Source organism: Eschrichtius robustus, chromosome 4, assembly GCF_028021215.1.
Source record: "Eschrichtius robustus isolate mEscRob2 chromosome 4, mEscRob2.pri, whole genome shotgun sequence".
Lineage (NCBI taxonomy): Eukaryota > Metazoa > Chordata > Mammalia > Artiodactyla > Eschrichtiidae > Eschrichtius > Eschrichtius robustus.
Window position 1 is genome coordinate 134,161,519 of NC_090827.1, and position 20,684 is coordinate 134,182,202.

Genomic DNA, 20,684 nt, shown 5'->3' on the forward strand with positions numbered 1-20,684 from the left:
ACTTGAACTTCATATCATCTGACCCTACATCAGGAACTCTTTTCTCTATACCATGCCATTTTCATATTTGTAATATTGGACATGGGGACATTATGGGCAAATATGGCATATTAGCTAAATTAATAGACTATGATATAGAAGAATGATATAATCAAAACAGATTTTTCAATATGTGTATCCTACCAAATATGATAGACCACATGAAATGTTTTTATAAATGAAATTAAAATACTCCAAGAGAATTGCAAATCAAAGAAACCCGAGGTATAAATTCTTTTTTTTAAAAAAAGAAACCTCTTGGAAGTTTTTGTGTTTTCTTTTTTCAATATTAAGCATTCTTATAGAAGGCATGCCTAGAGTCATTTCATCAAATAAATATTCTACTTTTATTTTCCCAAACAAAGGATAAACTATAGCCTTTGGCATAGGTTATTTCAATAGGAAAGAAAGATTAAAGCAGACAAGCCCCAGGAGATGTTTTAAGTTGTTTTTGTTTTAATGAAAACATGATTTTGTTTTCTTCCTGTTGTATCTATGAGGGCAGTTAAAGGTTTAAATTAACCTAGGTTCTTATGCACTTGTCTCTGAAGATGAAGTTAGCAGTACATAGTTGTGGAAATGAGAGATTAATAACTTTTGCTGACCAGAATCAAAGCGAATACCAGGTGATCATTATAAGGACCATTCCACTCCTAGGTTCAGAAATCAAATCAGCAGAAGAGATGGCTAATCCTGTTTTCTTGTGGAAATGAAGAGCAAGTCAAGGCTTAGAAGGGAACATTTAATAATATGGAAGAGGAAAGAAGACAGGATTTATTCTTCAACTAGGTAGATAAGAAATGACGACTGTTTTGTACTAGGGCAAAGATGTTTCCTTAGACGACCTTACCATGTGGATCTAATTAGCAAAATCTTTGATATGTAGTAGTGATGCAGTTTGAACTCTTGTTGCTTTGATTCTCTGTAAAGGAATATAACACTTAAGGAATGAAGGGCACTAATTCAGAGCCCTTCCATGTGCATTTCTTTCTTTTTTTACAACTTGTAGAAAAACAGAATCACTTGTGACAAAGAACACAAATGGTTAGTTGTAGAATTACAGAGCTGACAGGAACTCTACAAATCATTCAGTATAACTTATTCCATGCATTGTTTGATTTGCCCACTTCCAGGATTTGAAACCAACACAGAACATTAATATTTCAAATAGGGCAGAAGGATGAGAATTACACTTACGAAAATGAAAAGAATGTTTATGGAAAATTTACAGAATAGGTTGGTCTATTTCTGTCAACTACAAAGATTGTTTACAAAAGGAAACTGAAAATAAAATGGCTTATCCTTGCCAGCTTTTCCTGGGAAGTATAGTAATATAGTGACTATTGCCCTAAAAGGAAAGTAAAGACTTAGTTTCCATTCCTGGTTCTTCATTACTTTATTAGATACTTATAGGGTAACTCACCAATTTCTGTTATTGTTTCTCAACAAGATAAAAGATTATATTTATTATCGTGACTTCACAGAAACATTGGGAGGATTAATAAGGTATTATTTTTCAAGAGCTTGGAACACATTGTGGTTCTGCTAGTTTGGCAAATAAAGTAGGTAAATGAGCAAGTTAAGCCTCAGTACTACACTTTTTTCTTCTTTTTTAAATCACTAGCAGTTGCCAGGAGTTACCAGACCTTTTTTTTCATTTTACTTTATTATTTTCTCAAAAGTCAAATCAGTAGAAGAAATGGCTAATCTTGTTTTCACATGAAAATGAAGAATGTCAGGGTTCACTTTCCATTCCACCTTATTTTTTTAGATCTTAATATAGTAAACTGAAAATTATTGTAAGATTTTCTCATGGATATTTACATTGTTTTTCCTTTTTGGGAAAATTTCGTACTCTAGTTATCCATTTCTAGCCAAGGTACACTGCAATTAAACTTTCTAAATAAAGAACAATGTCTATTTTAAGCTTTAAAATTTTATAATTTCTACCAAGTCTTAAGAGTTGTAGGCAATCAGAAGAAGGGGCAGGTTTTATTAAATGTCTTCTAGATCCAGGACGGCAAGGCTATACCTATATTTATTTGTAATGTACTATTTAGAGAAAAACATTGATGCATTTTAGTGCTAGATGATGTAAAGGGTCATCGGTCAACTTCGTGCAGCATACTGTTTGATTTCTAAGTAGAACATGACCCATGATGATGGTGTTATAGATAAAACTTCATGGATTTTATTTATTATTGTAATTTTAAAATACTTAATCTCACTCAAATTGTAGTTCAATAATGCCCCCGTGGTTGAAATAGTTTGAAGTTTATTTGCAATAGAAATCTTTCAAATATATTGTTGTAGGATTTATGGAAGTAAAATATTCAGTGCTCCCTCTCCTGGTTTTATCATATTGGTGAACTGACCTCTCGTCCTCAAATTGTGGCGATAGAGGAGAAGACAATTTTGAAGACCCACGTAAGATACTCTGATGGAATGTTCTATTTCTGAGTTGACTATTCGAAACCCGTTCAAATCGGGCAAGAAACTTATCCACTGGTTAAAGTTCATTACATCCCCAAATATAATGAGGTATATGAAAAAATAGAAAATATGTACAATAATGTTGATTTTATCCTTTGAAACAGACTGTTTTATTACAATTTATATTATTGAGTGAATAGGTAGCTTCTTGGTTTAATTCTTGTTCTATGTTATTTTCTAGTGATGCTTTCTTCTTCTTGCTGACGGTCTTAGCAGTGCCCTAGGGTCCTGAGAGGTCATTCCAAGTACAACTTTAATTTTTTAAAGTGCTCAAACATTTGAAAGTCTAGAATAGAAAAAACCAGTTTCAAAAGAATCACTTGCTATTAAAGAAGGAGATTAAAAAATTACTTTGAACCAAAAATGTCCGTACTCAGATTTATATATGATTATTTTTTCCTGGAGTTTTGCTTTGTTTGTTTTATTTTGTCAGAGACTTTAAGCTACTTCTGATATGTAGTACCTGGAGAAAATATTTCCTTTCCACTTACTATATGTTTTTGGGTTTTAGGTATCTTTTAAAAGTCTCTGTGGAAACTCAAATTTCACATATAGTTACCCTCACTGCAGCATGAAGTACACGATTTTGATCATAAATGTCTAAAATCCAATAGTTTGTAAGGAAACAAAAAGCAAGTTTCCTACTGATTAAAATGCTTTTTTTTTTTTTTCAGTGACGCATCATTTATGCTTAAGAATTATACAACTTCTTGGAAAATTATTTCTATTTTAATTGATTGCCATTTAGCTGATTTTTAAAAATGATTTTTTTTTCAAAATTATAAATATATTACAAAATTGAAGGAGTTTGGGATTTTTAAAATTTGATTTTGGGGAAATTATATCACAAATCAAGATAGAGCAATTATTATAAAAACTACAGCAGGAGATTGCGCCTTAATGACATATTGGTACGTACATTTGCAGTAAGGAGTGCCACCTTTTGAACTTTGAGGTTTCACATATTCTGAACTTTGCTTTAAATAGGAACTAATGTTATATTATCATCTTTTTTTCTATCAATATACATTCTCTCACTGATCAGAAGTGATGGCTTGATATACAACTTTTTAATCTTCTTTTATTCTTCAAAATTGTTTTCTAATTCAACTTTAAGGATAGAGTCCACCAATCCTTTTACTGAGATTGATGACTAAAGACTGCTGACTAAAGGTATTCTTTCATGACAAACAGCATTTGCAGGATTTTTAGAGGCAATCCACATTTTTAGAGGATGTTTGTCACAGGAGTGTACAGGGCAACATTTCCAAGTGAGTACTCATAAACGAAAGAGGAAACGACTGTTGGGAAAATCCTGCTCCAGGTTTTCAGGCAGCCCGTATGATTGACATATGATATCACTGGAGGCGTGTCCTGGAGTGGAGGTGGAGGTGGAGGCGACGAGCTGAAATTCTGCTGAGCCGGAGTGGGATTGCTCTGTAAGGCACTGAGTGGTTTGCAGAGTGATAGCTGCAGACAGAACTCCCTGCCCTGGATAAGGAGCAGCTACAGTCGCTGTAAATGTGCCTGAAAAGCAATTTCCAATCTTTGCGTTAGGTAAGAACTGTTTCCTTCCTTTCCTTCCGCAGACATTTTAGGAAAGATCAGGTGAGAAATGTTGGCTTTTGCAAGGAACTGGTTATTTCTTTGAACTCGCTTTAGATCTAAGATTACTGGTTGCATTTCAAATTACCAGTAGCATTCCCACTACTAAAACTAATGCTCTTAAAGTAAATGCTACCACCAAAAGAAAAAGCAGGGTCCCTTTCCCTCCCCCCACCCCGTAAGCGAACTACTTAACAAGGTTAAAGTCTGAAACTGTCGGATGTGTGAAAAACTGGGTGGTTTATGCCGAAGAGGGGCTGGCATTCGGGTGTGTGGACCAAATGCGTGTTTGTTTAGGCATTGTTGGCGACCGAATCCCGAGAAGCAATTGTCTAAAACCTGAATTTCCCGTCCCTGTGTATTGATTTCCAATGCGCAGAGGCGTCGCTTGAACGTTGTTTGAACTCCTAGGCATTCCAAGGGGCACAAGCACTTCGGCAAAAACGTGCAAGACTGCATGTTACTTTGGTTCGCTGCTGACACGCCGACTGTGCGCCCGCCTGTCAATCACTGGGAGCAGCAACAGCCAGCACATGGCAGCGGGTGCGGGCGGCTGGCGAGCTGGCGAGCGGCCCGCTCCGCTCCACTCTCCTCCCGGGCGGCGGAGCGCGCTGCGCGTCCAAGTGCCTGCAAAGAAAGGGAAATTAACGTGTTTTTCTCTCTAATCGTCTGTAGCAGGCATTTCGGCCGTGGAAGAGGAGGGTCGGAGGACTGGGAGTGAGCGCTGCCCGGGAGACGCTGACTGCCAGCACCGGAGTTCCCGGGGACGCCATCCCCCCACTTGCCCGGCGTGCGGGTTCGGGCAAGTGCCTGCAGCTGCGCGGGGGCCAAGGGACTTCGACCCGCCTCCTCCCCGGAGGAGAACCCCCAAACCTCGCTGCCTCAAAAAGCCGGTAAAAAAAAAAAAAAAATCCACCCCTCACCCCCCCCCCCAACCCGCGGAGAGCGGCGGCTCGGCCTCGCAGGCGTGTGCTCCCACTTGCCTGCGCGGCTCCGTGACCCGCCCGCGGACGCCGGTTCGAGCCCCGTCCCGGGCGCCGCGGAGCCTCGAACGTCCGTGACGTGGATTTTCACGCGTCAGGAGGCCGCCACTCCCGCCTTTCCCGCGAGGAGCGACTGAAACCCGAGAAGAATTCTGGTCCGAGCACGCACTCTTATCCCCGCCGCTCCCTCGCTCGCTTTCCGGAGAGACCCGGAGAGCCCTCCCGAAGGGAATTTTTTCTGGCTCTCGGAGGGGGCTGCAGGAGAAGAGCCCCGGAGGTGGATGTTACTGAGCTGCGCGGCGCACGCGAGCTGTGAGGAGTCTGCGCCCGGCCGCGCGGAGTCTCCGGAGGATTGTCCCCCGCAGCCGGAAGGGGGCCGCGGGGAGCGCTCCTGCTCGGCGGGGGCGGTGGAGGCCGCGGGCCGACCGGCCGCAGCTCGGGCCATGCCTCCCCGTTCTCCTCGCCGCGGTTGATGCGGGGCGTGCACGCAGCCGCCCGCACCGGGACCCGGGCCGGGTTGCACGGCTTTGCCCCCCGCCCCCGCTTCGGCCTAGGTGAGTGTGGGGCGGCCGCGGGGGCGGGAGGCGCGCGGGCGGGGCGGGCCGGGCGGCAGGTGCGGGCCCGGCGGAGCAGCGCGGGGGCCGGGGCCGCGCGAGTGGAGGGAGGGCAGGGGAGGGAGGGGAGGGCGACCCCCTCCCGCGGCGCGGCCCTCCCGCCGGGGCGCTCGGGGCTCCGGAACCGGGCGGGCGACCTTCCGCCTCCGCACGGGATGGCGAGCGGGGCCCCGCGTCCTCAGTCGCCTGCAGCGGTGGCGCCATGACCCGGGGTGTCCTCTCGGAGGAACCGCCCCCCGGGGGAAAGACGCTTTCAGGGAGGCTTTTGGGGGGGGGGTCAACGGGGCAGGGGGGGCCGCGGAGCTGTTCGGCGGGTTTTCTGGGTCGGAGGCTCCCTGGGACTGGGGCCGGGAACGGCGTGTTTGCGCCCGCGTGTGCCTGAGCAAAGCCCCAATTCGCCGGGGACGCCCTGGCCCGAGTCTGCGTGCGCCCGAGCGAGCTGCCACTGTATTCTTGTAGTGAGAGCGGTGGAGCGGCGAGGGGAGAGGAGAGGGCACTGCCACTTTAAAAGTGGGGAAGTCCGCCCTCCTGAGGTAATGGTAACCTCAGCCTCCTCCCCTCCTCCTGACCGAGAGAGAGAGAGAGAGCGAGCGAGAGAGCGAGAGCGAGCGGGAGAGCGAGCAAACTTGTTTTCATTCATAACTTTTTCCTTTTCCTTCCTCTCCGTCAACTCTTTATTCCCCGCTTGTCTCCGCGCGGATTGCAGAGGGCGCAGCTCCACCGCGGTAGCCGGCGCTGTGGCGACGCCGCTCTGCAGCCCCTGCCCCTGGCTCGCTGCGCCCCGGCTCTTTAGGAATCCGGCTTCTCCTTTAAAGTGTAGACAGCTATTTATTTATTACCCTCCCTGACGTGGGCTTGCTTTTTGGCGCCCGCGTCCGCTCTGAAGGCTCTCCCCGATTTGTGAGCCTCCCTGGTGTGGCATACGCCAAAAGGTTTTGGAAATCCACGGTGATCCTTAGGATGTGATGGGATTGTCCGAAAAGGTATTCCGACTTCGATTCGGGGGTTTGTTGGGGAAGACAGTCCGCCGAGAGCGTGTGAGCGTGTTTGGGGCTAGATCGAGGGCTGTCACTGCTGGAAGAGGGGCTTTGCTTCAGATCAGAGGCGGCTGAGTGTCTCGCTCTTTCCTTTTATCCGGTGGTCTCCGCCACCGGCCAGCGTGAACTCTGCCACAGCTAGCGTTGAAAACTCAGATTCAAGTGCCTGGTGTTTTCTCTGCCCTCTTCAAATCCACCGTTCTTCCTTTAGTGTGGAACCCGCCTTACTACCTTTAGGTACTCTTTGCTTTACAAGCGTTGGGTTAAAAAGTGCTTTGCTAGGAGGAATGATACTCTGCAGAGTAACGATGGAATCTTTTGAACAGCCCTTAAGGATTCCAGGACGAAACCCAGCAGGTTGCGAATGTGTTTCTCCTTCTGTACAGAGAAGGTAGAAGAAAGTAGAAACTCGAGGATCTGAGTTGGGAGAATGAGGGAGGGGAACGCCAAGAAGTTAACATGTAAGACTTGGTCCGGGGACATTCAGTGAAGTTAACAGATGAAATGGACTTCTTTCCGCTTTATTCCTTAAGCTGATGTGTTTTGGCTCAAGGTGGTAGTGGGGAATGGGCATTTTTTTTCTTTTCATTCTTGAATTGGATCAAATCTGTAGGCTTTGGGAGGAATTTGTGTGAAGAATGTTCTAGTCTACCATTGACTGAAAACAGAAACGTTTTTATGTTTGATTGTTTTATGGAGAAGATATAAATTAGAAACTACTATTGGTGTGGAAACAAATGTTTATTTTTATCAGGATATTACTGTACTTTATTACAAGAAGCACATGGATTCAGAGTTGTCAGTGCCTTTGAAAATCAAGATCTGTCATGTAAATACAGATTTTTAAATTAGAGGAAATACAGATCATTAAAATGGCCAGGATTTCCCCATACTACTAAAGGCCTAACACTTACTTGTGTGTGAAAGTTATCTCGTTAGGTGAGTGAGCCCTTATTTAAACTTAAAAAAAAAAAATCCTTTCATGATTTCAAATGTGAATACTCTTAATGTTCACAGAACTGTACATTAAGTTTTGTGTGTGTGCTTTAGAGGCTATAGAACACCAAGAACTGTTGTATTTGTCTGCATTTGCATCTTGTACATTAATAATGAGCTAGCTTTAAAATTCTGGTTTCTCCTGAAAAATGACCTCTTATTTTGAGATTCCTGTTTAGTTTGGAATCTCTTTGATTTTTTTTTTAAATGCATGAAGTATATACCTTGACTAATCTCCTCACCATTAATCTAATGCTTGTAACAGCAAACAAATAACAGAAGGCAACAGCACCAAAGCCATTCTTAATTTTTTTAAAGAGTGGCTGTTTTCCTTTATGGAAAACACCCATGAACTGATACTGAGCTCTCTTTAGATGAGAGCTGTTTATTAGTGCTTATACTCAATACTCCCCACGAGGGCATACTCCATTTTAATTGTTTGTTAGGTTCACAAACAGGAAGACATTACCTCTTGATTCTGCTTTTTAAAACTTGAAAAAACATCTAATTCTTATGGCATGGGGACTCTTGCTTACATTCTTCTTCTATGATGTGGTCCTCAGCCTCTCTTAGAATTGGACTCTGGCCAGGACCCCAGCATCATTGTAATCCACTGATGAGGGAGATCATTACCAGGTGGTTTAGGCAATTTGTGACTTGACAGGATTTCTCGCCTCCCCCCCTCCCCCAAATGCTTCTCCTCATTTATTTTTTGTTTTTTTCATCCTTGATTTCCTTTTAGGATTTCAGATGCATGCCAGGTTTCCACTGATTGCCAGAATTCAAGATCACTACACATGGATCCCCAAAATCAACATGGCAGTGGCAGTTCTTTAGTTGTGACCCAGCAGCCTGCTTTGGACAACCGTCAGAGATTAGACTATGAGAGAGAGATTCAGCCTGCTGCTATTTTGTCCTTAGACCAGATCAAGGCCATCAGAGGCAGCAATGAGTACACAGAAGGGCCATCAGTGGTGAAAAGACCTGCTCTTCGAACAGCACCAAGACAAGAAAAGCATGAAAGGACTCATGAAATCATACCAATTAATGTGAATAATCACTATGAGCATAGACCTACCAGCCACCTGGGACACGCAGGACTCTCACATAGTACCAGAGGCCCCATACTGAGCAGGTCAACCAGCACTGGGAGTGCAGCCAGTTCTGGGAGCAACAGCAGTGCCTCTTCTGAGCAGGGGCTGTTGGGAAGGTCCCCACCAGCCAGACCAGTGTCTGCTCACAGGTCTGAAAGGGCAGTCCGGACCCAGCCCAAGCAGCTGATTGTGGATGACTTAAAGGGTTCCTTGAAAGAGGACCTGACACAGCACAAGTTCATTTGTGAACAGTGTGGGAAGTGCAAGTGCGGAGAATGCACAGCTCCCAGGACCCTGCCGTCCTGTCTGGCCTGTAACCGGCAGTGCCTTTGCTCTGCTGAGAGCATGGTGGAGTATGGAACCTGCATGTGCTTGGTCAAGGGCATCTTCTACCACTGCTCCAATGACGACGAAGGGGATTCTTACTCGGATAATCCTTGCTCCTGTTCACAGTCACACTGCTGCTCTAGGTACCTGTGTATGGGAGCCATGTCTCTGTTTTTACCTTGCTTACTCTGTTACCCTCCTGCTAAGGGATGCCTGAAGCTGTGCAGGGGGTGTTATGACTGGATCCATCGCCCAGGGTGCAGATGTAAGAACTCCAACACGGTCTATTGTAAGCTGGAGAGCTGCCCCTCCCGGGGTCAGGGTAAACCATCATGATTTTTGGAGGTGGGTTGGACCTCCTGAACTTCTGGCTTCCAAGCTGTGGCTGTTACGAAAAGATCCTGTTAGATACTGGTTTTATTTTCTTTGCGGTTTTTCCCTGTTTCCCACGTTCTCTCCCCCTCTTCCCAAGGTTTGACTCATGGATTTTACTCTTCTCTAATGGATGATCTTCAGTAACAGTGAACTGTGAAACTGCACCTGGCTCCCCCTTAGGACAAGAGCCTCTGCCATCCACTCGAGAGGATATTGAGAGCCAGTGGGCTTTTGTGTAGCCTTTTTGTTCTGCAAGCAACTTTCCAAAGTTGTACACATGAACATACCCACACACACACCCAGACTACAGTGATTTAGAGCTGCTTTCGATTGGGTACTCTGGGAGCAGGGAAATTGGTTTTTTAAAGAGGCAACCATTTAATTGCTTAAATAAGCTATGTATTAAATCTGTCTCCAATTAGGGCTCTCTTCATAGCATTGGACCCTTAAATAGCAAGGGGGATATGTTTCTGTTATAACGTTAAAATTCTCCTTTAACCACTGCCCTCTCCTTGCCCCTCAACGTTCTCTCCCCTCAGTTTTGGCATTATCTTATTCTAGAGATGCCAGTTTTGTTTTTTGGGTTTTTTTCCCGTGTAATTTTAGATCCGCTTTACAATGTAAATCTTCACATTGGAGATATATTAGTTGTATCTTGCTCATCCTCGTTCAAAGCTTTCATATTTGTGAAGGGCTCAACTCCCTTCCTTCCGTACCCCACGCTTTTCACCAAATTACTCTTGTCACTGAGGGCACTTGGATGACTGAAGTTGATATTTATAGCTGATCGATCTATACATGTCACAGAACTATGCTGCCTAAAGTGATCTTGGCTCCTTAATGGTTTTTGGACCCTTGGTTAGTTAACAGCTGAGTAGTTCTAATCTTTTCTGTTTTCATTGCCTTAACCACAAATTGTGGTGCTTTTTGTATATTTTATGTATAAATCACAAAGTTGAATTCTGACTATTTTTAAGACAAAAGTCTGTTAAACTTTTTTATTGTAAAGAATATTTATTATGCGAATCTATTATTTTATGATATTTATTGCAAAAACTGTTGAAATGTACTCATGTCTGAATATAACAAAATATCAATACATAACGGAAAATAAGGTGACACGAAGAAAGTACATATGTTAACTATAATGCAGAAAATATATTAATTAATGAACCTGTCTCTTGATTTCTTCATTTATTAGCCTGTACTGTTGTGGTGATTTTTGTCATTTGCTTCGACTCTTTCTTCATGCATACCCATTTTCTTTCTTTCCCTTAACATACCAAATCTAGAGGCAAGTGAGCTCAAATTTTGAACTAGATGTTTCCTGGAAAATGCATTAATCAAGATTTTGTAATCCAAATTCTGTTTCAACAAATGCCTAAGTAAATCACTTTACAGAGTGAAAAAATTTTTTTTGTAATTAATGTTAACAATTCCTGCCTCTTTTGGCTATTTTGTAAGCAAGGGGTTTTGTGTATGTCATAGTTTCTTGCAATGGGACGTATTTGTAAGTTTTAAAAAATGTTTATCTTAACTCTCTTGGATTAGTCAGAAATTAGTTTTCATCCGCAAAACTTAAAGGACTTAGTTCTGTAGGCATGCTAGGAGTCTCTGGCACTGTCACTTTAATAAAACATTCTAAAAGTTAAGAGTGCACCAAGGGAATAGTTAACATTATCAAAGAGATGTTTTAAAAACATTCCAGTCCTTACCTTTGCATTTCCTTTCATAAGTCTCTAATGTGACCTGATCAAATAACATTTTGTCATGTTTTATGGAGTAAGAAATCTGAGGGCCCTGAAACTTGATATAAAAAAAGTAAATATTTTTAGTTTTTAGTCTGCTGAAGTCACGACATAGAATCTTTGGGTCTGATAAAATTTTGTTCATGTGACTCAGACTCAGTTTCACCAACTCCTCCCTGTGCCTAAGTGATATGTCAAAGCTGAATAACCTGCATTTGAGAATAAGATGTTGACATAATATGAGCCCAGGATTTAGGCTGTCAAAACTCTTACCCAGCTTTTTTGTTTTGGTTGTCTCTTTACATGATTTGGCTACTAGTTTTGGAGTACTTACTCCTTGTAAATAGCCTTTGATTTTGTTTTAATCTGACAAGACATAAGTGATAGAAACTTGTTTTAATGCTTTTCCATCAAGCCACTAAACTATTAGTTGGCATTGTGACGTTTGGTATAATCAAGTCTTTTCTCTATGCTCTGAAAGCAGGAACTTTTTTTTAATGAGTATTTGTGTTTTGGAGGCCATTTCATAATCTACAGTATTTCAAAATGTGAATTTATTTCCTCTTGTACTCAAGTTATGTGATGATATCACTGATCCCTTAATATTGAATATTTCATTGAAGTTTGGCTCCTTAATGAAGTGTATAAACGGTCTCCCTCAAAATACTGTGTAACTTTTTTCTGTTATTTAGACCCTTCATATAATTAGGAATTGGTATAAGGGCTGTCTGTAGCTATACTAACCAGACTAAGAAGCTGTAGCTTTTATTGAAAGAAATTTATAACTTCTATGAGAAATCAGGTATGCTGTGGAGTTTTAACTTCAGTCTATACGGGGAATACATTAAAATTACAATATTAAGACGGTAGTCTCAGGCCTGTATTTGGAAGTAGCAATAGGTTAGAGGTTCAGACTTCTAACATGCTTGTCAGGTGCAAAGCATAAAACACTGATTCAAAACTGCCTCCTTTGTGATGGTTTAAACCTAGAAGGAAAAAATATTAGGGTGTGTCTTCATGAATGCTTATGAGTCCTATGCTTTTCAATACTGATGATCATTTTAAAGTGCTAAGGCTTTGAAAGCATCAGCAAAGCTGAAATTTCTTATAATTCCACTGCCATTTATTTGATACTGCCCAGTGAAAAATACCAAATAGATGGGTTAACCTTTCCTTTTTTATTCCACAATTTTGTCCCTCTTCCTCAGCTACTACAGCTTGACAGAATGAATATTTTTGTTAAATAGTTCCTTTCCAGCATATTTTCTGAGTGCCATTCTTTTCATTCCAAGAAGTTTTATTTAGATAATTTAATTGTGAATAAAACCAATGCAGGATTGCTGTAATTGAGTAGTTTCCCGTCAACAGTTTATAAAATGTCACTCAGCAGAAAAATGGAATGTGAAAAAACAGATCTGCTTCTTTTTGTGAAGGCCTAAGGTGAATCCTTAAATGATAGTCTGTTATAATTATTATATGGTTTTCAAAATCCAAACCATAGAATGAACATTCCAGTTATGACTAAGAAAAAAAAAATTAAAAACAGTGGTTTTTAAAGTGAAAGGAAGGGAGTTAAAAACTAATCATGTTTTTACCCTAAAGTTAGTATTGGAATCAAACTCAGGGTTCATTTCCAGAAGACTGATTCAATTTTTGAAATTGTCTCCTTTTCCTAAATCTTTTTTTGTTGAGTGATGTATTTCATGGCAGTTTTTATGTATAGCTCTTCAGCAAAAAAGTACAATCCCATTTTTAAACATATATATATATATATATATATATATATATATATATTGCAAGAGAAAGTTTGGCATCATTTTTTACACATCTTGAAAACAAAACTTTAAATCCCCGTTTTGGCCAATTGACAATTGGAGGACTGTTTTTTTCCATTATTTCACTTATAAGACAGCCATGTACTTAATTGACAAAGTTATTGCTTCTTCTGATAGTCTCTTGGACTATTACCAAGCCATTTTGCTACATTTATTGAACCCCTACTATGTGCATTATTCCATATGCAGAAGAATTCTAGAGCTAGAAATAGCTATCAGAATATACTTGCTTTATGTTTCTCAACCATATATGAAAGTAAATACGTCACTAGTTAAAAAGTTAGAAGTCTGTGTCATAGCTCAGACCTACTCTACCAGAAGAATCTCCAGGAGAGGAGCTTGATATTCTTAATTGCAAAAAGCTTCTTGGGTGATTCTATCAGGCAATTTTGGAATCGCTTTTTTAGTTTGATGCCTTCATTTTGAGAATGGAGAAACAAAGGCCTGGCTTGAGAAGTGTTCATGATAGCTAGCATAGAACCAGGACTCTTCAGATACAGGATTTTCTTCATTTCTTGGCAGCAAGCCTGGTACCTTTATGTTACACATTAGCCTTTACCATTTCATTCTTTTTATCAGAACGTGTTTCCTTCATAATTAATCAATTTAACCATAATTTAGGAAATGGAATTTTTTTTTTTGAAATGGAATGTTTTTCTGCATATATTATTTGCACTTGGCTATCAGGAATAAGTAGCAAATGACTTCATTGCCATGATTATTTTTCATATGTTATTATTAAAGTTAACAGCTTCATCTGAAAACAGCATGTGTGCTTCCCCTGGCCAGGTGCATATGGTAATAATGGAACAAACGGATTCGATCAGTTTGTAAAAGATAATAGTAAATTGGCATCTAGATTTAAGAACTTGTGTGATGGCACTTCTTACTGTTATTCTGGTCATTTCAGGATTACAGTGATTAAAAAGCAGATTTAAATGTTCTATTTTGTACTATTAAAAAGATTGGTGTTAAAGTCAGATAATTGAGTCATACTAGGTATGGCAATAACTCTAAGAGTGGAAGCCATCAGAGAACCTAGAACTGTTTTGAACTAGGTAATTTGGGAAAATATACTAAAAGCTTCTATCATTCACTAGTAAGTAGTCCAAGAGCTTGTTTTGATAATCATAGAATCATACTTTTAGTGATAGAAAGAAACTTAGAGGTCATCTATTGCATCTTCTTTAGAGATGAGAAAGCCAGGTTCAGAGATGTTACTTACCTAAAGTCATGATCTAATTGCCAAAATAAAATAAACTTTATTAAAAACTGCTTGCTGCATATGTACGTTTGGTAAAAGATTGGGAGAAAGGAGAGGTTGGTTTGGGGGGGGCGGGCAAGACCAACCTCTAAACCAAAGTTTCAGGTTAATTTGTAAGTTATAAAATGTAACAAATTTGTGAAAGCACAATGGACTAACGGTAGTCCAAGGCAGAGAAATAAGTGCTGTAAGAAAGGAATCAGACAAAACGAGCTAAAGAAATTTGATGTAAGAAAGCAAGGTGAGTATTTGAGAAAACTGAGTTCCAGTTTGGCTAGCAGCAGTTCTCAACTTCAGCTGTACATTAAAACCACCTGGAAGTAAAACAACAACAAACAAAACCTGTGCCCTGGGTGGGGCTTTGTCTTTTGTCTGTCTTCCAAGCACCCCAGATGATTCTAAGGCACGGCCACAGTGAAGATCTTCTGAATTAGATTATAGGTAAGTGTAGAAGAATTACGGGAGATTAAAACAGCAGCTATTAAGGTAAGAGGCCAATTTAGAAAAAGAAAGAAGTATTAAGGGTCAGAACTAGCTTGGAGGTTAGTAGGAATGGAAAGAAGGAGGCAACGTGAGAAGTAAACCTAAAGGGCTTTGCAGTTATTTGTATGTGGGGTTGAGAAGGAGGAAAGAATTGAAAATGTTACTGAGGTTTTGGACCAAGGTGAATAGGCAAACGGTAGCTCTGTTAAAAGAAATGGGTGGAATTAGTTTAGGAGGTATGTGGGGGTGGGAAAGTTATGAGTTCTATTGGGATAAACTCTTAAGTGCAGGTGAGTTGCCAGAAGGTCACTGAGAAAAAAGTCTAGAATTTAAGAGAGGTGGGTGATGGCCCATCACCCACATGGGGGTGAGGGGGAATCTGTAGCATAGATTTTTTCTAAGGGAAAGAATGGAACTAAAAGCAGGCTAGGAACAAAACCTTGAGGAACATACCTATATTTAGGAGGCATAGCTGGGATTTAGAGCCAACAGAGGGGTGGTCAAAGAAGCATAGGCACTGAAGGATTGGTATGTTTTAGAATCCGAAGGAGACTTTCAAGATGGAAATTAGTAACTAAATGTCAAAAGCTGTGCAGACGCCCAACTAAATTTGGTGGGTGGTATTTAGGTGAAATTGTGATAATAAAAACCAGATTGCATGGCATTAGTGGGTGGTGAGTACAATGCAAGTAACAGCTTTAGACTATTCTAGAAATTTTGAGATGATAGGAAAGTAACTAGAGGCAGGTAACAGCTGAGGAGGATTTTTAGAATAACAGAAACCTGCGCCTTTTTGTAGGGCAAGAGCAAGGGCAATTGAGAAAGACAGGGCAGAGGAAAGAGCTAAAGGAACGCAATTCCAGAAGTGAGAGGAGGGGATAGAAGACAGCACAACGAGGGCTCTTGAACCTTGGCAACTATGGTTCTTCTCCCAGAGGAAAGAACAAAAGGTGAGAAGGAAGGAAAAGACACAGTGGAACTTTAAGAGGCAGAAGAGGGACATTACAGAAATGGACCCTGATTTTGGTAAATAGAGGATGGACTTCTCTTGAAAGTTAAGGTGCATTAAGGGACTGACGGGTTCTTGAGAGCAGAGTCTGGAATGGCTAGAGGTGGGGATGCTAACGCGTCGTCAAGAGCAACTGATGAAGTGAAGAGCAGTGCTTAGGGCTCAGCTCACGTGGAACCGGAAATTTTGGGGGAGCCGCTAAGTGTTTTTCCAGGTTTTATCAAGACAGTCCTTGCAGCTGGTTAGAGGGGCAGTTAAGGCAGAGGATAAGGGCCCATTAAGAAATGGTGAATTTGAAAGAGGTCAGGAATTTTCGGGCGGCAGTCTGAGTATTCGATGAAATGACTGGGCAGAAGAATTGGATGAAGGTTCCAATGAGGAGGAATTACAGGCTTACAGAGAGTATGGAAAGAGCAAAGGTAGACAGCTGAGGACAGAGGAGAATTTTCAAGTCAAGATCTTAGAAGGTGGGCCATTTTCAAATGCTGAGGATATCTGGGGTTTCTCTGTGCTCACGGGTAGCTGAGGCAGAGAGGAGATTTTTGGAGCAAAAGATGAAGAGGACGAGAAAACAGAGGCCAATGTGTTAAAAGAGTTGTTAATTTAAGTATTAAAATGCTGGAGCTGGAGAGGAAAATTTAGAGGCTGGTGTTTATGTTTGGAAAGGATGTTTCTGGACACTTTAACTTGTTTTTAAGCTAATGGATTATAAGTTAAGTAATTAAGATCTGATAAAAATGTAAGATTTCTTAAAAAGGAATGAACAAGTGGAGTAGAATTTATTTCAAATGGGACATGCTCCATTTATAGCACAAATGATCTGTTAACAAAATCTGTTACTGAATAAAGAAAATATCTTCATGAAAATTGATTGACCAGTCAATTCCGTCAAAATAATACACAGAGCCAAAAGACCTTCTGCCTTCCCCATTCCCTTCTTTAAGCTTTCGCACACTTCAGAGGCACTTCAGAAAGCAAAGAGATTGGGTCCAAGATCTTAGTCTTGTCTGTTTCACAAAGTTTGCATGTTGCAGATTTGCAGTAGAAGCTGTGAGTGAATTGACTCCTTAACAGAAATACATTTTATTCTCCTGGGCCACCCAGAATCTGCCTTCTACTCCAGATGTAGCGAGGCCTATCTTTATAAAGAAAACTGACGGGTGTTAGAGGTATTTACAGACTATGTGGAGTTCTAACTGGTTACTTTGTGGTTTATAAACCTGCTTTTGGAATTACCTGTAATTTCCTCTTGAAATCTGCCTTTGGCCATTTTTGGCTATTGCCCTTTAGGAGTACCAGAAACAGAATCCAATTAGGGAAGATAAAATAAACACAAAGATGAAACTAAAATTTATCAGTTTAACTTCTTGCTATCTAATACCTAGAACAGTGCTTGTTACAACAGAGTAGGAGCTCAATAAATATTTGTTGCCGATTGCCTTGCTAGATTTATTCATAAAAGCTTCAGAGAAGGAAAGATGCTTAGATTAATGACCAAACTGAATTTTTGTTTTTGCAAGGTTTTTGATACTGTTTCTAATGTTAACAATATTGGCAATTTTGAGAGAAAATTAAAATTGCTTGGCTCTGTCAACCGTTTAGTCATTTATTTAACAATCGTATTTTAGGTGCTGAGAATTCCAGTCCTTGACTAGTACTGCATACCTTTTTAACCATGTGATTGGTGTTACCGTATCAGTTGGTAACTGGGCCTATGGAGACACTCTGGGAAGAGGCACCACATCTGTCTCTGCAAGTCAGGGGAGGCTTCATAGAGAAGTCATGAAAGATGAGTAGTAATTCATCAGGTAGACAAGGGAGAGAAAAGCCTACCAGATCAGTACAAAGGCATGTTCGCGGGAATAATCATGGCATGATGGGGAAATTGCAAGTAACCTAGAATGTTTGGAAAGTAAGGTGTCTGTGGGAGGGAGAGGAGCCAGCCATGGAAAGTGTGAATGTCAAGTTGAAAAGTTTGAGCTCCATCCTGTGAGTGAGAAGGAGTCACGGAGAGGCCAGATTATAAACAAGAGAGTGACATGACCAGATTAGAGTTTCAGAAAGAGTCTTCAGGCAGCCCTGTGGAGGACAGACTGCAGTGGAAGCGGGAGACCAGCTAGATCATTAATATAATTGTCAAGATGATTCATGTGACAAGGACAGTGGAGACTGGCAGGAAGGATGTGTTTGAGATGATGGGTTGAGGAAGATGAGTGAGGACGGATCTAGGTGACTAATCACTGAACCAACTCACAACTGGTCCATAACTGGTAACATAAGGCAGACAGGACACTTGTATAAATAAAATGCATAAGCAGACCAAAATTTTGCACATTGAACGTTCTACTAATTGTGCAGATTTGGGAATCTTTTTTCCCCCCTAGGACACATCTCTCCCAGAACAGTTAATGAGTGATGAAGTGGACCGAAGGCAGGAAGCAAGAAGGCAGAGCAGAGAATCAAAGTCTTTGAAAATCAAGCAAACTAAATTATTAATTCTTTCTTCCACCCTGGCTCCCCAGACAGAGTTCACTGTATGTCACTGAGAAAAGTGAATTATGTATCTATCTGAACATTGTTGTCAGAAATACCAAATTCTAGGATAGAAAATTCAGCAAGCCAACTGTTTTCTCCCGATTATCTAAAAACATTAACTCCCCTACTCCCCTGCTCTGCACCCTGGACACGCCCCAGCCCAGGCATTACATTTTAAATCATTGGAGTATCTTAAAATAATGTTGGCAACTTCAGTGTCCTGGTTTTCCTTATTCCTTTTGTTTTTCTCTGTTGGTCAAAGTGAGAAACGGTAGTAGTGAGGATGGACAAAGGAAGAAGGGTGATTGGGGAATATGTATATTAGGTGATTGGGAATTAGGATTAGAGAATAGTTTGAAGCCACTCAAAGTCAAATCTGGGAGGGCCTTAACGACTACTTAGTTCCTTTCCTTCATTTTAAAGTAAACACTGTTGAACCACAGAAGGATGAAATGACTTACTTAAGGATAAACAGCTAACAGGAAAGAGAACCAGCTGAATGAGAAAAAGATGTGAAAACTACTTTTAAAAGTCCTATACTATTTCTATTATGTAGACCTTATCTATGCTTGAAGTCTGGGAGTTTAATTTACAATTCCTAAATAGGATATACCATAACAATAGGCCCAGTTAGTGAAACCCAGATTCTTGCAGAAGCTGTAGAAAAAAAAGTACAAAATCATTTGGGGATTGGAATCAGTCATTTTTTTCTTGCAGTTTGAAATGCTTGTAAATGAGAGTATTGGAGTTAAACATTTTCTACATTTTATAAGTGGTATGTGGCACATGTAGAGACTTGGAAATGCTTTTTTGAGAAGAGATCATTATAAAGCGGAATAACTTGAATTTGTGGGAAGGTGGCATTGCTTGATTTCAAAAGTTTAGTTAAAAAAAAAAAGTCAAGTGTGAAAGTCCACATTTCTCCATGTCCTATGTAGATAATGGGATTTTATTTTTTCTCCTTGGCACTGGAATAGGTACCATAGAGTCCCTTAATTTCTTAAGTAAAAACTTCAATTAAGGGGATTCTCTTAATCCTTATGGAAAATATGCTTCATATGGTTTGTAAAATCAGGCAAATTTTGGAAAGAAGAAAAGCAGGCAGTACTCTTGAAAAACAAAAATGGTCTGCTTGAACTTGCCTTTCTTGAAAAAAACAAAACCCAACATTCTTTCATAAAGCATTTTTTTCAAAAGTATTTGCCCTTGAGCATTTTTTCCTACTTACCCATGCTTATCTTTCAAAACAAACATTTATTCCTTTCTACTATATAGTGTGAGGAAGTTCCTTTGAGGTTATGCCCTACAAACTATCCAAGCAGTAACTGTCACCTCCTTCCTATGGCACAAAAAATGACTAACTCAACCGCAGGCCGTGCTGAGCACGGTGCGGTGATTTCACGACGGGGGCCGTTCAAATGTTACCAATGGGACCGTTTCTCAAGGGGAAAAAACACAGAACTGTATTTTTGTGTGCAAATAAAATTTTGGGTCCTTTTGACCCAATGGAAAATGTGTGTCTGCCGGTGGCTGCCAAGTTGGAATATGATGATTTACACTTGGAAACATTTGTGTCATTTATCATATGATGTTACTGGCCTACAGCATGACTGCATAACAAATAACCATGTTAAAAATTAATCTTTTCCAGTACATCAGACTGTATGTCTTTTGGAAGCCCCAAGTTTTCCCTTTCCTTTTTGCCCTATCCTCTTTTCCTGCCATCACCCTTTACATTAACTATAGGATTAAGTTAAAAACACGTGCACTAGGTATTCATGTCTGTGCTTTCAGACTCCCAACCTCCCCTTTCGCCCTTCTTTCCTGCTTCTCTGCAACATATATCTTCTATCCAGTGGAATTGGTTCACTCTCTGTCCCTGAAACACACCTTCAACTCCTGACCTCAGGGACTGCCTTTACCTTCTTAATCCTATTCTTTTATAGCTAGGTTTAAATCCTACTTCTCTGACTAAATCATGCCCAAATAATCTCTCCCAGAAATTCTTTAGTAACATCATTTTGTAAACCGCTCATTACTTTTAATGTTTACTTTTTAATATTGGAGAGGAGGCAAAACTTTACCGCTACCTTCTTAAAATCCCTGGCTGGGCCTGAGAATTAAATTGGCATAAAATGGATTAACAGGAGAAAAGTGTACAGATTTTTTTTTTTTTGGTCTTTGTCGCTGCGCGCGGGCTTTCTCTAGTTGCGGCGAGCGGAGGCTTCTCCTCGTTGTGGTGCGCGG

At 40.8% G+C, this 20,684-nt stretch overlaps 1 protein-coding gene across 3 annotated transcripts; it reads left to right on the forward strand.

The window, feature by feature from the left end:
- Window positions 1-3,919: 3,919 nt before the first annotated feature.
- SPRY1 (sprouty RTK signaling antagonist 1) lies at window positions 3,920-10,956 on the forward strand. 3 transcript variants are annotated; one of them, XM_068543406.1, is made up of 3 exons: window positions 3,920-4,089; window positions 4,813-5,030; window positions 8,510-10,956. In XM_068543406.1, the coding sequence occupies exon 3, from the start codon at window positions 8,565-8,567 to the stop codon at window positions 9,522-9,524; it is 960 nt and encodes a 319-aa protein (XP_068399507.1). In that variant the 5' UTR covers window positions 3,920-4,089; window positions 4,813-5,030; window positions 8,510-8,564; the 3' UTR covers window positions 9,525-10,956. The 3 variants fall into 3 exon arrangements, with proteins under 3 accessions (XP_068399507.1, XP_068399506.1, XP_068399508.1); XM_068543405.1 differs by lacking the exons at window positions 3,920-4,089; window positions 4,813-5,030 and adding an exon at window positions 5,580-5,674 and having other exon boundaries at window positions 8,510-10,955; XM_068543407.1 differs by lacking the exons at window positions 3,920-4,089; window positions 4,813-5,030 and adding an exon at window positions 6,070-6,717.
- The last annotated feature ends 9,728 nt before the right edge of the window (window positions 10,957-20,684 follow it).